This window comes from Hyla sarda, chromosome 9 (genome assembly GCF_029499605.1).
Source record: "Hyla sarda isolate aHylSar1 chromosome 9, aHylSar1.hap1, whole genome shotgun sequence".
Lineage (NCBI taxonomy): Eukaryota > Metazoa > Chordata > Amphibia > Anura > Hylidae > Hyla > Hyla sarda.
This window is the reverse complement of record NC_079197.1, coordinates 103,690,080-103,706,190: the sequence shown is the minus strand read 5'-3', so window position 1 is coordinate 103,706,190 and position 16,111 is coordinate 103,690,080. Positions and strand designations below refer to the sequence as shown.

The 16,111-nt window shown below is 47.4% G+C and overlaps 1 protein-coding gene across 1 annotated transcript in view; it reads right to left on the bottom strand.

Annotated features, from left to right (window-relative positions):
• Positions 1-15,764, bottom strand: part of LOC130291101 (putative defense protein 3) — a 33,600-nt gene extending 17,836 nt beyond the window's left edge. The window contains exons 1-2 of the mRNA XM_056539507.1: positions 15,663-15,764; positions 1,349-1,589 (exon numbers count right to left, since the gene is read on the bottom strand). Coding sequence (XP_056395482.1) covers positions 1,349-1,547 — 199 coding nt within the window. The 5' untranslated portion in view covers positions 1,548-1,589; positions 15,663-15,764. The remainder of the gene's footprint in view (positions 1-1,348; positions 1,590-15,662) is intronic.
• Positions 15,765-16,111: the final 347 nt, after the last annotated feature.

Sequence of the window (16,111 nt, the reverse complement as noted above, 5' to 3'; positions counted from 1 at the left end):
ACTCCCTTGCCGGATCTTGTTGCCTTAGTGCCAGTGAAAGCGTTCCTTGTGTGTCCCTTGCCAGTGTTTCCAGACCTTCTGCCGTTGCCCCTGACTACGATCCTTGCTGCCTGCCCCGACCTTCTGCTACGTCCGACCTTGCTTCTGCCTACTCCCTTGTACCGCGCCTATCTTCAGCAGCCAGAGAGGTGAGCCGTTGCTAGTGGATACGACCTGGTCACTACCGCCGCAGCAAGACCATCCCGCTTTGCGGCGGGCTCTGGTGAAAACCAGTAGTGGCTTAGAACCGGTCCACTAGCACGGTCCACGCCAATCCCTCTCTGGCACAGAGGGTCCACTACCTGCCAGCCGGCATCGTGACAGTAACATAGATATATTGCTCTTTACTACTTAATATTATGATAGAGTTCCAAAAGGGAGCAATTGTTACCATATGCCTAGTAGGGGTGCCTGTGACCCGAGTTGCTGACTTGATGTGTGCGTAAAGGTTTGATGTTTCTTTGATCACATTACAGACTGCAGAGACCGGTAAAGCATCTGCACACAGAAGTGGCTGTGGTCAAAAGCCAAAGCTTGACCTGAGCAAGAGAAAAGCACTTCTCATGGCTTCAAAGAGGTTTACATGAGTAGCTGTCCCTGGATGGCTGTTGTGTGGATAAAGGAGCCCCCCACACAACAGCCATCCCGGGACAGTAACTCGTATAGAGCTGCTATTGTAACCTGTGATGATACAATTTCGGGAGTGCCTGCGTAAAACTGGTTTGTGGCCACTATATGACTGTATTATGGAGTACATTGGTGTTTGTATAGTGGTAGCTTACATGTGTACTTGACTGAAAAAGGAACTGAAGAAAGGGATATAAGAATTGATTGACCTGGTTACAGTATAAAGGTGCTTATAAATATTTTTTAGAACAAAGTAATATTAATGCATATGTAGAATCTAGTATCATATCCCTTCCCCTTCATCTACCCATACCCTTTCCCTTCATCCATCTTCTCCCCTCCTTCATTGAACTTAATAGATATCAGGTTTTTTTTTCAACTGCGCTTAATATATAACAAAAGGATACACTTTTATATGAATTTACATAATTTATAACACTCATAGTTCTCCAATGTCAGTGTTTCTTAATATTTTCCTACACAGATAAATTACACAAAAGGAAATAATCATCCTCAGTTCTAAAAATATATAAAACACAGTTCAAGTATTCCCTGATCATCTAATACCTCAGTGTGAGAACCTGGGCTGTGTGGCTGGGCTGCCCCATACATCTGATATCTTGGTTGGTCTCACACATTACTTTTCTTCAGCATACTTATGTCTTATAGTTTGTACTCTTACCTTGTATGGATCTGCCACTTTGGTAGGAACTAGAGTTGATCTTCATGATGTAAGGTGAAGGATTTGGCTGTGGAACAATACTACCATGGCGAGGCATCATTGTTTCACAAGCAGATGTTGGTGCCCCAGTTGGATAGGAGAATGTAATTGCGTTGCAGGTCATAAGCACCAGCAGTGCGGATAGTTTTGGTTGTATCATCTTGTCGGATCAGAGGGTAATCTGTCTACAGATTCTGGGAGGCTGGAAATACAACGTTTTAATAACCACACCCTGAGACTTTCAAGACATATGGCTGTAATAGTCACAATTCACCAATTTGTTGCGGATATATAACAGGGTTTTTATCTGCTGTAAAGTTCATTCTATACCATGAAATGATAATTTGCTGATTTGTTGGCCAGATTTACTGATAACAGCTGATGAATCCAAAGTAAATACATTCTGCTCCAGATTCTGTTATTTTCCTCTGGTGGGAAATGCATGTAAAATTGTGGAACAATATTACTCGGCTTCCAAGTTGACAGCAGGTCCACTATTGTTTATTAGAAGGATGTCTTGCCTCCAGCTCTTTATAAGCACTACAAATCAGCAAGCAATGTATGGGAGAACTGGCTATATTACTGTGGTAGCGGGGTGTGATGAGGGCAGATGTTGTTACCCAGGGCATGGTTTAGCCTGAAACTACCTGTAGGTATACCGCTGGATCCTGAGCTAGGCACGGGGGCAATAAAGACTCCGACACCAAGTTACGGACAACGGTAGCTTTACTGATGGTAGACAGTTGGTTAAGTTTATACAGTTCAGCCAGGGCCCAAGGAGGTGACCAGTGATGCAGATACCTTAATGGCTTGCTGGGACTCGTCGTAGGACAGGACAATTGAATGCAGACCATGCTGACTTGACAGAGGACAGGGACCGACTTGACTTGACTCATAAAGCTGTGACTTTAGCTTACTTGAATTGATGGTGGCTGCAGGACTGTTACGCCGAGCGCTCCGGGTCCCCGCTCCTCCCCGGAGCGCTCGCTTCACTCTCCCCGCTGCAGCGCTCCGGTCACATCCTCTGACCCGGGGCGCTGCGATTCCGCTGCCAGCCGGGATGCGATTCGCGATGCGGGTAGCGCCCGCTCGCGATGCGCACCCCGGCTCCCGTACCTGACTCGCTCTCCGTCTGTCCTGTCCCGGCGCGCGCGGCCCCGCTCCCTAGGGCGCGCGCGCGCCGGGTCTCTGCGATTTAAAGGGCCACTGCGCCGCTGATTGGCGCAGTGGTTCCAATTAGTGTGTTCACCTGTGCACTTCCCTATATCACCTCACTTCCCCTGCACTCCCTTGCCGGATCTTGTTGCCATTGTGCCAGTGAAAGCGTTCCTTGTGTGTTCCTAGCCTGTGTTCCAGACCTTCTGCCGTTGCCCCTGACTACGATCCTTGCTGCCTGCCCCGACCTTCTGCTACGTCCGACCTTGCTTCTGCCTACTCCCTTGTACCGCGCCTATCTTCAGCAGCCAGAGAGGTGAGCCGTTGCTAGTGGATACGACCTGGTCACTACCGCCGCAGCAAGACCATCCCGCTTTGCGGCGGGCTCTGGTGAAAACCAGTAGTGGCTTAGAACCGGTCCACTAGCACGGTCCACGCCAATCCCTCTCTGGCACAGAGGATCCACTACCTGCCAGCCGGCATCGTGACAGTAGATCCGGCCATGGATCCCGCTGAAGTTCCTCTGCCAGTTGTCGCTGACCTCACCACGGTGGTCGCCCAGCAGTCACAACAGATAGCGCAACAAGGCCAACAGCTGTCTCAACTGACCGTTATGCTACAACAGTTACTACCACAGCTTCAGCAGTCATCTCCTCCGCCAGCTCCTGCACCTCCTCCGCAGCGAGTGGCCGCTCCTGGGCTACGCCTATCCTTGCCGGATAAATTTGATGGGGACTCTAAGTTTTGCCGTGGCTTTCTTTCCCAATGTTCCCTGCATCTGGAGATGATGTCGGACCTGTTTCTCACTGAAAGGTCTAAGGTGGCTTTCGTAGTCAGCCTTCTGTCCGGAAAAGCCCTGTCATGGGCCACACCGCTCTGGGACCGCAATGACCCTGTCACTGCCTCTGTACACTCCTTCTTCTCGGAAATCCGAAGTGTCTTTGAGGAACCTGCCCGAGCCTCTTCTGCTGAGACTGCCCTGTTGAACCTGGTCCAGGGTAATTCTTCCGTTGGCGAGTATGCCGTACAATTCCGTACTCTTGCTTCAGAATTGTCCTGGAATAATGAGGCCCTCTGCGCGACCTTCAAAAAAGGCCTATCCAGCAACATTAAAGATGTTCTGGCCGCACGAGAAATTCCTGCTAATCTACATGAACTTATTCACCTAGCCACTCGCATTGACATGCGTTTTTCCGAAAGGCGTCAGGAACTCCGCCAAGATATGGACTCTGTTCGCACGAGGCGTTTCTTCTCCTCGGCTCCTCTCTCCTCTGGTCCCCTGCAATCTGTTCCTGTGCCTCCCGCCGTGGAGGCTATGCAGGTCGACCGGTCTCGCCTGACACCTCAAGAGAGGACACGACGCCGTATGGAGAACCTCTGCCTGTACTGTGCTAGTACCGAACACTTCCTGAGGGATTGTCCTATCCGTCCTCCCCGCCTGGAAAGACGTACGCTGACTCCGCACAAAGGTGAGACAGTCCTTGATGTCTACTCTGCTTCTCCACGTCTTACTGTGCCTGTGCGGATGTCTGCCTCTGCCTTCTCCTTCTCTACTGTGGCCTTCTTGGACTCTGGATCTGCAGGAGATTTTATTTTGGCCTCTCTCGTCAACAGGTTCAACATCCCGGTGACCAGTCTCGCCAGACCCCTCTACATCAATTGTGTAAATAATGAAAGATTGGACTGTACCATACGTTTCCGCACGGAGCCCCTTCTTATGAGCATCGGATCTCATCACGAGAGGATTGAACTTTTGGTCCTCCCCAATTGCACCTCGGAAATTCTCCTTGGACTTCCCTGGCTTCAACTTCATTCCCCAACCCTGGATTGGTCCACTGGGGAGATCAAGAGTTGGGGGTCCTCTTGTTCCAAGAACTGTCTAAAACCGGTTCCCAGTAACCCTTGCCGTAACTCTGTGGTTCCTCCAGTAACCGGTCTTCCTAAGGCCTATATGGACTTCGCGGATGTTTTCTGCAAAAAACAAGCTGAGACTCTACCTCCTCACAGGCCTTATGATTGTCCTATCGACCTCCTCCCGGGCACTACTCCACCCCGGGGCAGAATTTATCCTCTCTCTGCCCCAGAGACTCTTGCCATGTCTGAATACGTCCAGGAGAATCTAAAAAAGGGCTTTATCCGTAAATCCTCCTCTCCTGCCGGAGCCGGATTTTTCTTTGTGTCCAAAAAAGATGGCTCCCTACGTCCTTGCATTGACTACCGCGGTCTTAATAAAATCACGGTTAAGAACCGCTACCCCTTACCCCTCATCTCTGAACTCTTTGATCGCCTCCAAGGTGCCCACATCTTTACTAAATTGGACTTAAGAGGCGCCTATAACCTCATCCGCATCAGAGAGGGGGATGAGTGGAAAACGGCATTTAACACCAGAGATGGACACTTTGAGTATCTGGTCATGCCCTTTGGCCTGTGCAACGCCCCTGCCGTCTTCCAAGACTTTGTCAATGAAATTTTTCGTGATCTGTTATACTCCTGTGTTGTTGTATATCTGGACGATATCCTAATTTTTTCTGCCAATCTAGAAGAACACCGCCAGCATGTCCGTATGGTTCTTCAGAGACTTCGTGACAATCAACTCTATGCCAAAATTGAGAAATGTCTGTTTGAATGCCAATCTCTTCCTTTTCTAGGATATTTGGTCTCTGGCCAGGGACTACAGATGGATCCAGACAAACTCTCTGCCGTCTTAGATTGGCCACGCCCCTCCGGACTCCGTGCTATCCAACGCTTTTTGGGGTTCGCCAATTATTACAGGCAATTTATTCCACATTTTTCTACCATTGTGGCTCCTATCGTGGCTTTAACCAAAAAAAATGCTGATCCCAAGTCCTGGCCTCCTCAAGCAGAAGACGCCTTTAAACGACTCAAGTCTGCCTTTTCTTCGGCTCCCGTCCTCTCCAGACCTGACCCTTCCAAACCCTTCCTATTGGAGGTTGATGCCTCCTCAGTGGGAGCTGGAGCTGTTCTTCTACAAAAAAATTCTTCCGGGCATGCTGTCACTTGTGGTTTTTTCTCTAGGACCTTCTCTCCAGCGGAGAGGAACTACTCCATCGGGGATCGAGAGCTTCTAGCCATTAAATTAGCACTTGAGGAATGGAGGCATCTGCTGGAGGGATCAAGTTTTCCTGTTATTATCTACACCGACCACAAGAACCTCTCCTACCTCCAGTCTGCCCAACGGCTGAATCCTCGCCAGGCCCGGTGGTCTCTGTTCTTTGCCCGATTTAATTTTGAGATTCACTTTCGTCCTGCCGATAAGAACATTAGGGCCGATGCTCTCTCTCGTTCCTCGGATGCCTCAGAAGTTGAACTCTCTCCGCAACACATCATTCCACCTGACTGCCTGATCTCCACTTCTCCTGCCTCCATCAGGCAGACTCCTCCAGGAAAGACCTTTGTTTCTCCACGCCAACGCCTCGGAATCCTCAAATGGGGTCACTCCTCCCATCTCGCAGGTCATGCGGGCATCAAGAAATCTGTGCAACTCATCTCCCGCTTCTATTGGTGGCCGACTCTGGAGACGGATGTTGTGGACTTTGTGCGAGCCTGCACTATCTGTGCCCGGGATAAGACTCCTCGCCAGAAGCCCGCTGGTTTTCTTCATCCTCTGCCTGTCCCCGAACAGCCTTGGTCTCTGATTGGTATGGATTTTATTACTGATTTACCCCCTTCCCGTGGCAACACTGTTATTTGGGTGGTCGTTGATCGATTCTCCAAAATGGCACATTTTATCCCTCTTCCTGGTCTTCCTTCTGCACCTCAGTTGGCTAAACAATTTTTTGTACACATTTTTCGTCTTCACGGGTTGCCTACGCAGATTGTCTCGGATAGAGGCGTCCAATTCGTGTCTAAATTCTGGAGGGCTCTCTGTAAACAACTCAAGATTAAATTAAATTTTTCTTCTGCATATCATCCCCAGTCCAATGGACAAGTAGAAAGAATTAACCAGATCTTGGGTGATTATTTGCGACATTTTGTTTCCTCCCGCCAGGATGACTGGGCAGATCTCCTCCCATGGGCCGAATTCTCGTATAACTTTAGGGTCTCTGAATCTTCCTCCAAATCCCCATTTTTCGTGGTGTACGGCCGTCACCCTCTTCCCCCCCTCCCTACTCCCTTGCCCTCTGGTCTGCCCGCTGTGGATGAAATTTCTCGTGACCTTTCCATCATATGGAGAGAGACCCAAAATTCTCTCTTACAGGCTTCATCACGCATGAAGAAGTTCGCGGATAAGAAAAGAAGAGCTCCTCCCGTTTTTTCCCCTGGAGACAAGGTATGGCTCTCCGCTAAATATGTCCGCTTCCGTGTCCCTAGCTACAAGTTGGGACCACGCTATCTTGGTCCTTTCAAAATTTTGTGTCAAATTAATCCTGTCTCTTATAAACTTCTTCTTCCTCCTTCTCTTCGTATCCCTAATGCCTTTCACGTCTCTCTTCTCAAACCACTCATCCTCAACCGTTTTTCTCCCAAATCTGTTCCTCCCACTCCTGTTTCCGGCTCCTCGGACATCTTCTCTGTCAAAGAAATCCTAGCTTCCAAAAAGGTCAGAGGGAAAACTTTTTTTTTAGTGGACTGGGAGGGTTGTGGTCCTGAAGAGAGATCCTGGGAACCTGAGGACAACATCCTAGACAAAAGTCTGCTCCTCAGGTTCTCAGGCTCTAAGAAGAGGGGGAGACCCAAGGGGGGGGGGTACTGTTACGCCGAGCGCTCCGGGTCCCCGCTCCTCCCCGGAGCGCTCGCTTCACTCTCCCCGCTGCAGCGCTCCGGTCACATCCTCTGACCCGGGGCGCTGCGATTCCGCTGCCAGCCGGGATGCGATTCGCGATGCGGGTAGCGCCCGCTCGCGATGCGCACCCCGGCTCCCGTACCTGACTCGCTCTCCGTCTGTCCTGTCCCGGCGCGCGCGGCCCCGCTCCCTAGGGCGCGCGCGCGCCGGGTCTCTGCGATTTAAAGGGCCACTGCGCCGCTGATTGGCGCAGTGGTTCCAATTAGTGTGTTCACCTGTGCACTTCCCTATATCACCTCACTTCCCCTGCACTCCCTTGCCGGATCTTGTTGCCATTGTGCCAGTGAAAGCGTTCCTTGTGTGTTCCTAGCCTGTGTTCCAGACCTTCTGCCGTTGCCCCTGACTACGATCCTTGCTGCCTGCCCCGACCTTCTGCTACGTCCGACCTTGCTTCTGCCTACTCCCTTGTACCGCGCCTATCTTCAGCAGCCAGAGAGGTGAGCCGTTGCTAGTGGATACGACCTGGTCACTACCGCCGCAGCAAGACCATCCCGCTTTGCGGCGGGCTCTGGTGAAAACCAGTAGTGGCTTAGAACCGGTCCACTAGCACGGTCCACGCCAATCCCTCTCTGGCACAGAGGATCCACTACCTGCCAGCCGGCATCGTGACAAGGACTTTGAGGCCTCCAACACTCTGGACACAGCTTGCTCTACCCAGGGCTTGTATGGGGGAGACTAGCAGGGAGCCCATAGGTCACTCTTGGTATCACCTGGTCAATGGTACCTCCTGGGTAACAATCACATGACATAACTCTTAAATATAAAACACATTTTATAATACAATAGACTGCAGAATATATGTACAGGGGGGAAACAGGTGCAAGGGGCCCTGGGGACACTGAAGGAGGCTGCCTAACAGGGCAGCAAGGGTACAGGGCAACATCTACCATACTGGGCCACCACAAACTTCCCCTCTTAAATACAGTTGTCCTCTATGCCCAATCCTGGAGGGCGAAGGACTGAAGTGGCCACTGGGGCCTAGTGACAATTCCTGGGGCATTATGCAAAATGTCCTTCACAAGTCTGGTTAAAGAACTAGGTAGAAACGAGTCCATGTACCATTGTAAATGTTCATACATGCTCTTTGGTAAACATGTGGGTTTAATGAGCTTTGTAACTGCTCTAGGAACACATTTTAGACCATAATACACACAGGTTTGCAGATTGGGCTTCCGGAGGAGCATCTACCCAATGCTTTGGCTGCTGGGGCCCCTCAGTTCTTAACACTTCTCCCCAGAACTCAACAAGTAGTGTGATACTATACTGTATAACAATTTTACCTCTGCATAATGTACTCTGCCTCTACACGTGTCTTACTTTTAGTTTCAGGGGAACCCTGACCAGTAGAGTACCCTGTACACGATGACAGAAAAATGTTAGACAGATATATGCATTGGACATTTGTGGACTGGGACTACAAGTAATGTTACAGTCCTAACTTAAGTGTTTACATATGAACTGACTATGTGTGGTACATAACCTTGTACACTATATTGTGAGTTAATCTTTGTACCTTGCGGGAATTTGTCCTTGTGTTGACCCTGTGGGAACCTCTGGAATGGCAGCTGGCTCTTCCTCAGCGAACTCTTGAGCTGGTATAAGTCCAGGACTAGTTGGATTCGGAGTCACTGGTAACAGTGGTGGAGAGACTGGTGACAGGGTCGGAACTCTAGAGATGGGGGCATAAGCTGGAGTCAACGGTGACAAGACTGGGACTGGTGTGGAGATTAGTGTCGGTTGGATCGGCCCTGGGGTTGGTGAGACAAAGAAGATTGCAGGCTGACTCAGAGAAAACATGGGGAAATCCATAGATGGATGGATCCCTTTGCCTGAGACTCTCTCATAGGTCTGACGGCTGGAAGAGATGGTGCTGGGAGCACTGGCAGATCTTCTTTTAGACACAACTTAATCCGGTTCCGGTGAACAACTTGCGGCTCATACCCATGCTTTTGTACTTCGTACACATCAGAATCTGGATAGGGTATGGCAGTCACTGTGTACGGTTCTGTCTCCCAGATATAGTCTAACTTATAGGTTCTTGGAAACTTCCGCAGCCACAATTTGTCGCCAATTGAAGTGCTTTGGCAGAGGCATAACGATTATAGTCCTGTCATTGTCTTTGCTGAGCCTCGCCCATCTTCTTGAGGATGATTTCTTTGGCTTCTTGGATTCTTCTCTAGTAGTCAGAGACCCACTCCAGGGAGGCTTGTGGAGAGTTGTTGAACGGGACTTGGAGCCCAAATGTTCGGTCTTTAGGCAGCTGTCCATGTTGCCACATCATTAAGTAGAAAGAGGTGTACCCTGTAGAACAGTGGACTGTTTTATTACAGATCTCCAGTACTTGTAGTATAAGGCGCACATCCGTATCCTGTTCGTAGGATACCAAAAGTTGTGGTAGCAGGGGGGGGATGAGGGCAGATGTTGTTACCCCAGGGGCAGATGGCATTAACCCCTTGTATTCATGATGCCAGGGTGTGGTTTGGCCTAAAACCACCCAAAGGTATACCGCAGGATCCTGGGCTAGGCACGGAGGCAATAAAGACTCCAACACCAAGTTACGGATATCGGTAGCTTTAATCAGGGTAGACAGTTGGTAAAGTCTATACAGTTCAGCCAGGGCCCAAGGAGGTGACCAGTGATGCAGAGACCTTAAAGGCTTGCTGGGACTTGTAGTAGGACTGGACAATTGAATGCAGACCACACTGACTCATAAAGCTGTGACTTTAGCTTACTTGAATTGATGGTGGCTGCAGGACTTGACTTTGAGGTGCTCAAAACTGTGGACACACACACACTACTGCACTAGACCTCAGCAGGAAGCAAGAGCAAAGCTCAAGGGGGGAGATTTATCAAAGCATTTAGTAGATTTTTTTTGCTTAAAATTGTCGCCAAAAAGTTGCAAGTGCGACTACACTCTTTTTTCTGCGACTTTTTGATTGTGCAGTGTCCTAAGCAAAAAATGTAAATGTTGCTTACCAAAGCAAAAAGGGATTTTTGACTTGCAGTGGTCAGAGATTTATCAAGTGCGAAAGTCGCAAAAAAGTCGCATGTCATGAAAAAACGTACTAAATTTACTCCAGCTAAGACATGGAGCAGAAAAAGCCACTACCAAAGCAAAAAAAAAAAAAATGCTTATGTGAAAGAAATTTATCAACAGGCTGAAACCAGTTGATAAATTCGTCGCACATAAGCAAAAAAATTGTAAGAAAAAAATTACTAAAAAAAGGAATACATAAGCAAACATTGATAAATGTCCCCCCAAGAGAGCAAGAAGAGAGAAGATAGCTCCACCCAGGGCTCATATGGGGTAGACTAGCAGGGAGCCCATAGGTCACTCTTAGGCCATAAGTCACTGGTACCTCCTAGCAGGACCGGTTTTAGACTAAGTGTGGCTCTGGGCAAAAATGAAAAATGGGGCCCCCCGATTGCGTGATCAAAGATCACTATGTTGCGCTCCCTGAATTGTGCTGCATCTCGGCTAATGCGAGTAAATGAGACTGTGCTGCAAACCACAAATGGCTGTGACTACAACATGAGAAACTTAATAATTCCATCCAGGATGAATTTGTGGCTGTGGTAATTTGGGGTCGCAATGTGACCCCATTTAGTGCAGATCAGCTCAGCTCCCCCCTTTGCAAGAGCGAAGTGCACGGACAGCTGTAGAGCAACAGCAACTTGTAAGGACAAGAAATCCAGTGCAAAACAGCATTGTAAAATGTATGGTCACAGGAAACCGCAGGGTCACAGAAAGCCATACATTTTATGATGCTGTTTTATGTGTTTAATAAACCACCTAAAGAGCAAGAAGTGATTTGTGCTGGATTTCTCTATGTGTCACCACATTTACTTACATTAGTTGAGATTAAGCACAATTCAAGGAGAACAACATGGCGATCTTTGACTGTGCGACCCATTTTTGCCATGTAGCCCTAACCTTATATTGTAACCTTGTTCTTTATACAGTAATAGTCACCGCACAAAGATAAACAGTGATCTCAATGCTACCTATCAGTAATAGCATCCACACATACTATAAGGCTAAGTTCACAGACAGAATGTCCACATGGAGAATCTCTGTGCAGATATTCCGTAAACTGCAGGACACCGACATAATATGCTGGTACTAGGACTGCACAGGAATGCAGCGTCTCATAGACAGCCATGCATTCTGTGCGGACACAGAAAATGGAATTTCCATGCTGGAAACATCTGTGGATCCGCCGGTGACCCGACCCATTTTGTGCCTCCAGCTGTTGCCACCCCTTTCCTCTGCCTCGCCCGCCCCTGGCCTGCTGAAAATGTTCCGAACACTGGGGCAGTGGACTACCCCTTTAAGTACGCAGCATAGTTCCCCCCCATATTAAGTTGGCAGCACAGTTACCCCCACATTAGTTTGGCTGTATAGTTCCCCCACATTAGGTTGGCAGTATAGTATAGTATATATATTTGCACACAGCGTTTGGAGTAATGAACTTCCGGACGCTGCGAGCGGAGCTCCGAAAGTCAGGGCAGTGCACAACCCCTTTAAGTAAGTATATCTCCCTCACAGTAGGTGAGGGAGGTTGAACTTGATGGTATAGGTTGAACTTGATGGACTTTGGTCTTTTTTCAACCTTATGAACTATGTTACTATGTAGGCAGGTAGGTATGTCACACAGCAGTTAGTTCCCTTATTAGGTAGCCCCCTACCTGATAGGCAGGTATATTGGCAGGTAGGTAAATACATCCTAAGGTAGATGTGCGCATACAGCTGAAAGTGGCACTTGCTCATCTGGGGGTCTGGGACAAGTGTCCTGAATCCCCATTAGCGAGCAAACGTCTACATTTGGCAGTCTGCGAACCTCCCCCATTGGGTGGTGGCCATTTTCGCCAAAGCATATGTACACCTCTGATCTACAGTATTATTAAATGAGGTCTGCTGGCAGTGTTGACCTTGAAACTTGTTTTTTTTCTGGAAATAGCAGGGCCATCCACCAAGGTATGATAAACCTGCTTTAACCTCTTAAGGACCCAGGACGTATGAGTACATCCTGGATCCCGGTCCTGCGATATAACGTGGGGTCACACGGTACCCCGCATCATATCGCGGCGGGCCCGGCGTCATAGTGACGCCGGGACCCGCCTCTAATAGCGCGCGGCACTGATCGCGGTGCCGCGAGCTATTAACCCTAAAAGTGCCGGTTAGCTCAGGGAGCTGTTCGGGATCACCGCGGTATAATCGCGGCATCCCGAACAGCTGTAGCACAGGAGGAGGTCTCTTACCTTCCTTCCTGCAGTCCGATCGCCGATTGAATGCTTCAAGCCTGAGATCCAGGCTTGAGCATTCAATCGCCGAAAACACTGATTGATCCAGTCCTATGGTGATGAATCAATCAGTGTAAAAGATCAGTTAATGCAATGTTATAGCCCCCTATAGGAGCTATAATATTGCATTAAAAAAGTGTAAAAAAATCATTAACCCTTTCAATTATCCCTTCCCCTAATAAAAGTTTGAATCACCCGGCATTTCCAAGAATTAAAAAAAAACAGTGTAAATAAAAATAAAAATAAACAAATGTGGTATCCCCGCGTGCGGAAATGTCTGAATTATAAAAATATACTGCTTTTTAAACCGCACGTTCAATGGCGTATGTGCAAAAAAAATTCCAAAGTCCAAAATAGCGCATTTTTGATCACTTTTTATACCACAAAAAAGTGAATAAAAAGTGATCAAAAAGTCTGCTCAGAACAAAAATGGTACCGCTAAAAAATTCAGATCACGGCGCAAAAAAATTCGCTTCATAGCGCCCTGAACACAGAAAAATAAAAAAGGGGGTCAGAAGATGACCATTTTAAACGTATACATTTTCCTGCATGTATTCATGATTTTTTTCTGAACAAAATACAAAATCAAACCTATACAAGTAGGGTATCATTTTAACTGTATGGACCTACAGAATAAAGATAAGGTATCATTTTTGCCGAAAAATGTACTGCGTAAAAATGGAAGCCCCCCAAAACGTACAAAATAGTGTTTTTTCATCAATTTTGTCACACATTGATTTTTTTTCCCGTTTCACCGTAGATTTTTGGGTAAAATGACTAATGTCATTACAAAGTAGAATTAGTGACACAAAAAATAAGCCATCATATAGAATTTTAGGTGAAAATTTTAAAGAGTTAAGATTTTTTAAAGTTAAGGAGGAAAAATTGAAAATGAAAAAACGGAAAAAGCCCGGGTCCTTAAGGGGTTAACCCCTCACTTATCTAATGCTATCAGCAGACAGACTTCTCTAGTGTGTGACTAAACAATATAAGACATAGTCTATGAATGCTCTGAAGCTGTTATAATCAATCATAGACGTTGGTATCTTTCCTGTCACAAGCTCATCACACTCATATGTTTGTGTAGTGGTCATATGCCCTCTTAAAGCCTCCATTTCTTAATTCTTGTCTCCAATCCGACATGTCATTGGAGACTAAATGATCTGTACAGCTTTGCCTTGACCAATATTTTATTGAGAATTAGGGCTAAGTGTCTTCATTAACATCATTGCTCTGACCTCAAAACTTAAGAAACATGCTGTGACTCTGTCTCGGGACACTTTGGCGTAGATTTAGAAATTAGAGGCGACTTTTTCAGTTTTGAGACAGTTTGTTACAACTAGAGCACATTTGAAGGATTTACTATTTGTAAGGTGGAGCTGCTCCTTCTCTACTGTGTTTCTATGAGAAAAGACATATGGGGGAGATTTATCAAAACCTGTCCAGAGGAAAAGTTACAGAATCAGATCCCTTCTTTCATTTTGCAGAGGCCTTTTAAAAAAATATAAGAAGGGATCTGATTAGTTGCTTTGGGCAACTTTTCCTTTTCATAGGTTTTCATAAATCTCCCCCCATAAAGCCCACACTATTTTGGCACAAATCCCGCAGGACCATTAGGCTGGACAATTTTTCTCTGCACTGAAAGATTCTTTGGGCATCTTTTTAGAGTACTATTTTAAGTTGTATTCACTCAGTTACCCTCTGATCTGGCTGAGCATAGTGCGCCGCACTGCACTATGGAGGGACGAGTATAGACTGGGGACACAGGTGGTAGCACTATTGATTGTGATCCCCAATTGGCCGCACTTCTGACTGGAGCAATATGGTGGAAGAACTACAGACTTGGGGGGTGCTAAAGGCACAGCACTACTGAACTGGAAAGCAATAACAGCAGTACTACTGACTGGGGGCAATAAGGGGACAGCCCTACTGTCTGGGGGCACTAAGGTAGCAGCACTACATGGGAAGAGCACTACAGACTGGGGTTACCACTACTGAATGGGGGCACTAAGGGGCAGCACTACAGACTATGGGCACTAACAGGCAGCACTAGTGACTGGGGACATTAAGGGGGAAGCACCACTGATTGTGGTCGCCAATACCAAATGGGGGCGCTTGTGGGACAGCACTACTGATTGGGGGCACTAAAGGCTCATAACTATAAATTTGTGGAGCACAACTGACTGTGAAGTACTGAGTGGGCCCAACTACTGACTGAGGGGCACTTTGGTACCAGAATACTGAATGGCAACAGCACTACAGAATGGGGCACTAAACATGGCAGCACTACTGACTGTGGGACACTAATGGGGCAGCAACACAGAAGAGCACTCAGGGCAGCACTACTAACTGGGGGGGGGGGGGGCACAAAGAAGCAACAATAGAGACTGGGGACACCATACCTAAATGTTGACATTAAGAATGTACCTTTCCTAAGTGGGGGGAACACAAAGGGGACACAAATACTGAGTTAAGGGACTTGGTGTTTAGTTTAAGGTACTGGTGAAGGGGGACATCGTAGAACCATGTGGTGTACTAAGGAGGGCAGCGAACCCCGCGTACATGCATGCTCGCCTAAACTGTGTGTGCATATGTATAAGCATAAGGGTCTAAACTACTTAGATAGGACATCATAAACCTGGTAACAGATTGGCGCTCATTTACTATTCTAAACCCGACTTCTTTTGTCAGGTTTTTTTGGCGCATCTTTGTCTGCGACATGTCGCAGACATCGTGCGCCAGTCTGCGACACGATGCGACATTTTTTCCCGACAGACCCGATGTGGATTCTCCCAAACCCGAAAAAGGGGCGTAACCCGACATTTCTGAGCTTTCCCACGTATTTATAAAGGTTTCCAACCCGAATTTGTTGAATTGTTGTGGATTTTTTCCCGACAACTCAGAGGCGTTGGAAACCAAAACCAACAAAACCCAGTGCGACAAACAGGATGCGACATAATAATAAATACCAGGGGAAAAAAGCAGTTGGGTAAGGAAGCAAGATAGACTTACAACCCGATTTTCTAAGTAAATGAGGGCCATTGACTTCACCAGTATATTTATCATACTGGGGACTAAGGGAGAGATTTATCAAAACCTGTCCAGAGGAAAAGTTGCTGAGTTGCCCATAGCAACCAATCAGATTGATTCTTTCATTTTTAACAAGGCCTCTGCAAAATAAAAGAAGTGATCTGATTGGTTGCTATGGGCAACTTTTCCTCTGGACAGGTTTTGATAAATCTCTCCCATAGTGCTCATTCACACAGCAGCTGTGCTATGGTAAAAGGAGATGCATCAGTGAGTCCATCGGAAGGACGGTAGTTGACCAGAGAAAAAACAATGTCCTATTTTTTTATTCTCCGCTCAAATTCTTTAACCCCTTAAGGACCCAGCCATTTTACACCTTAGGACCCGGCCATTTTTTGCACATCTGACCACTGTCACTTTAAACATTAATAACT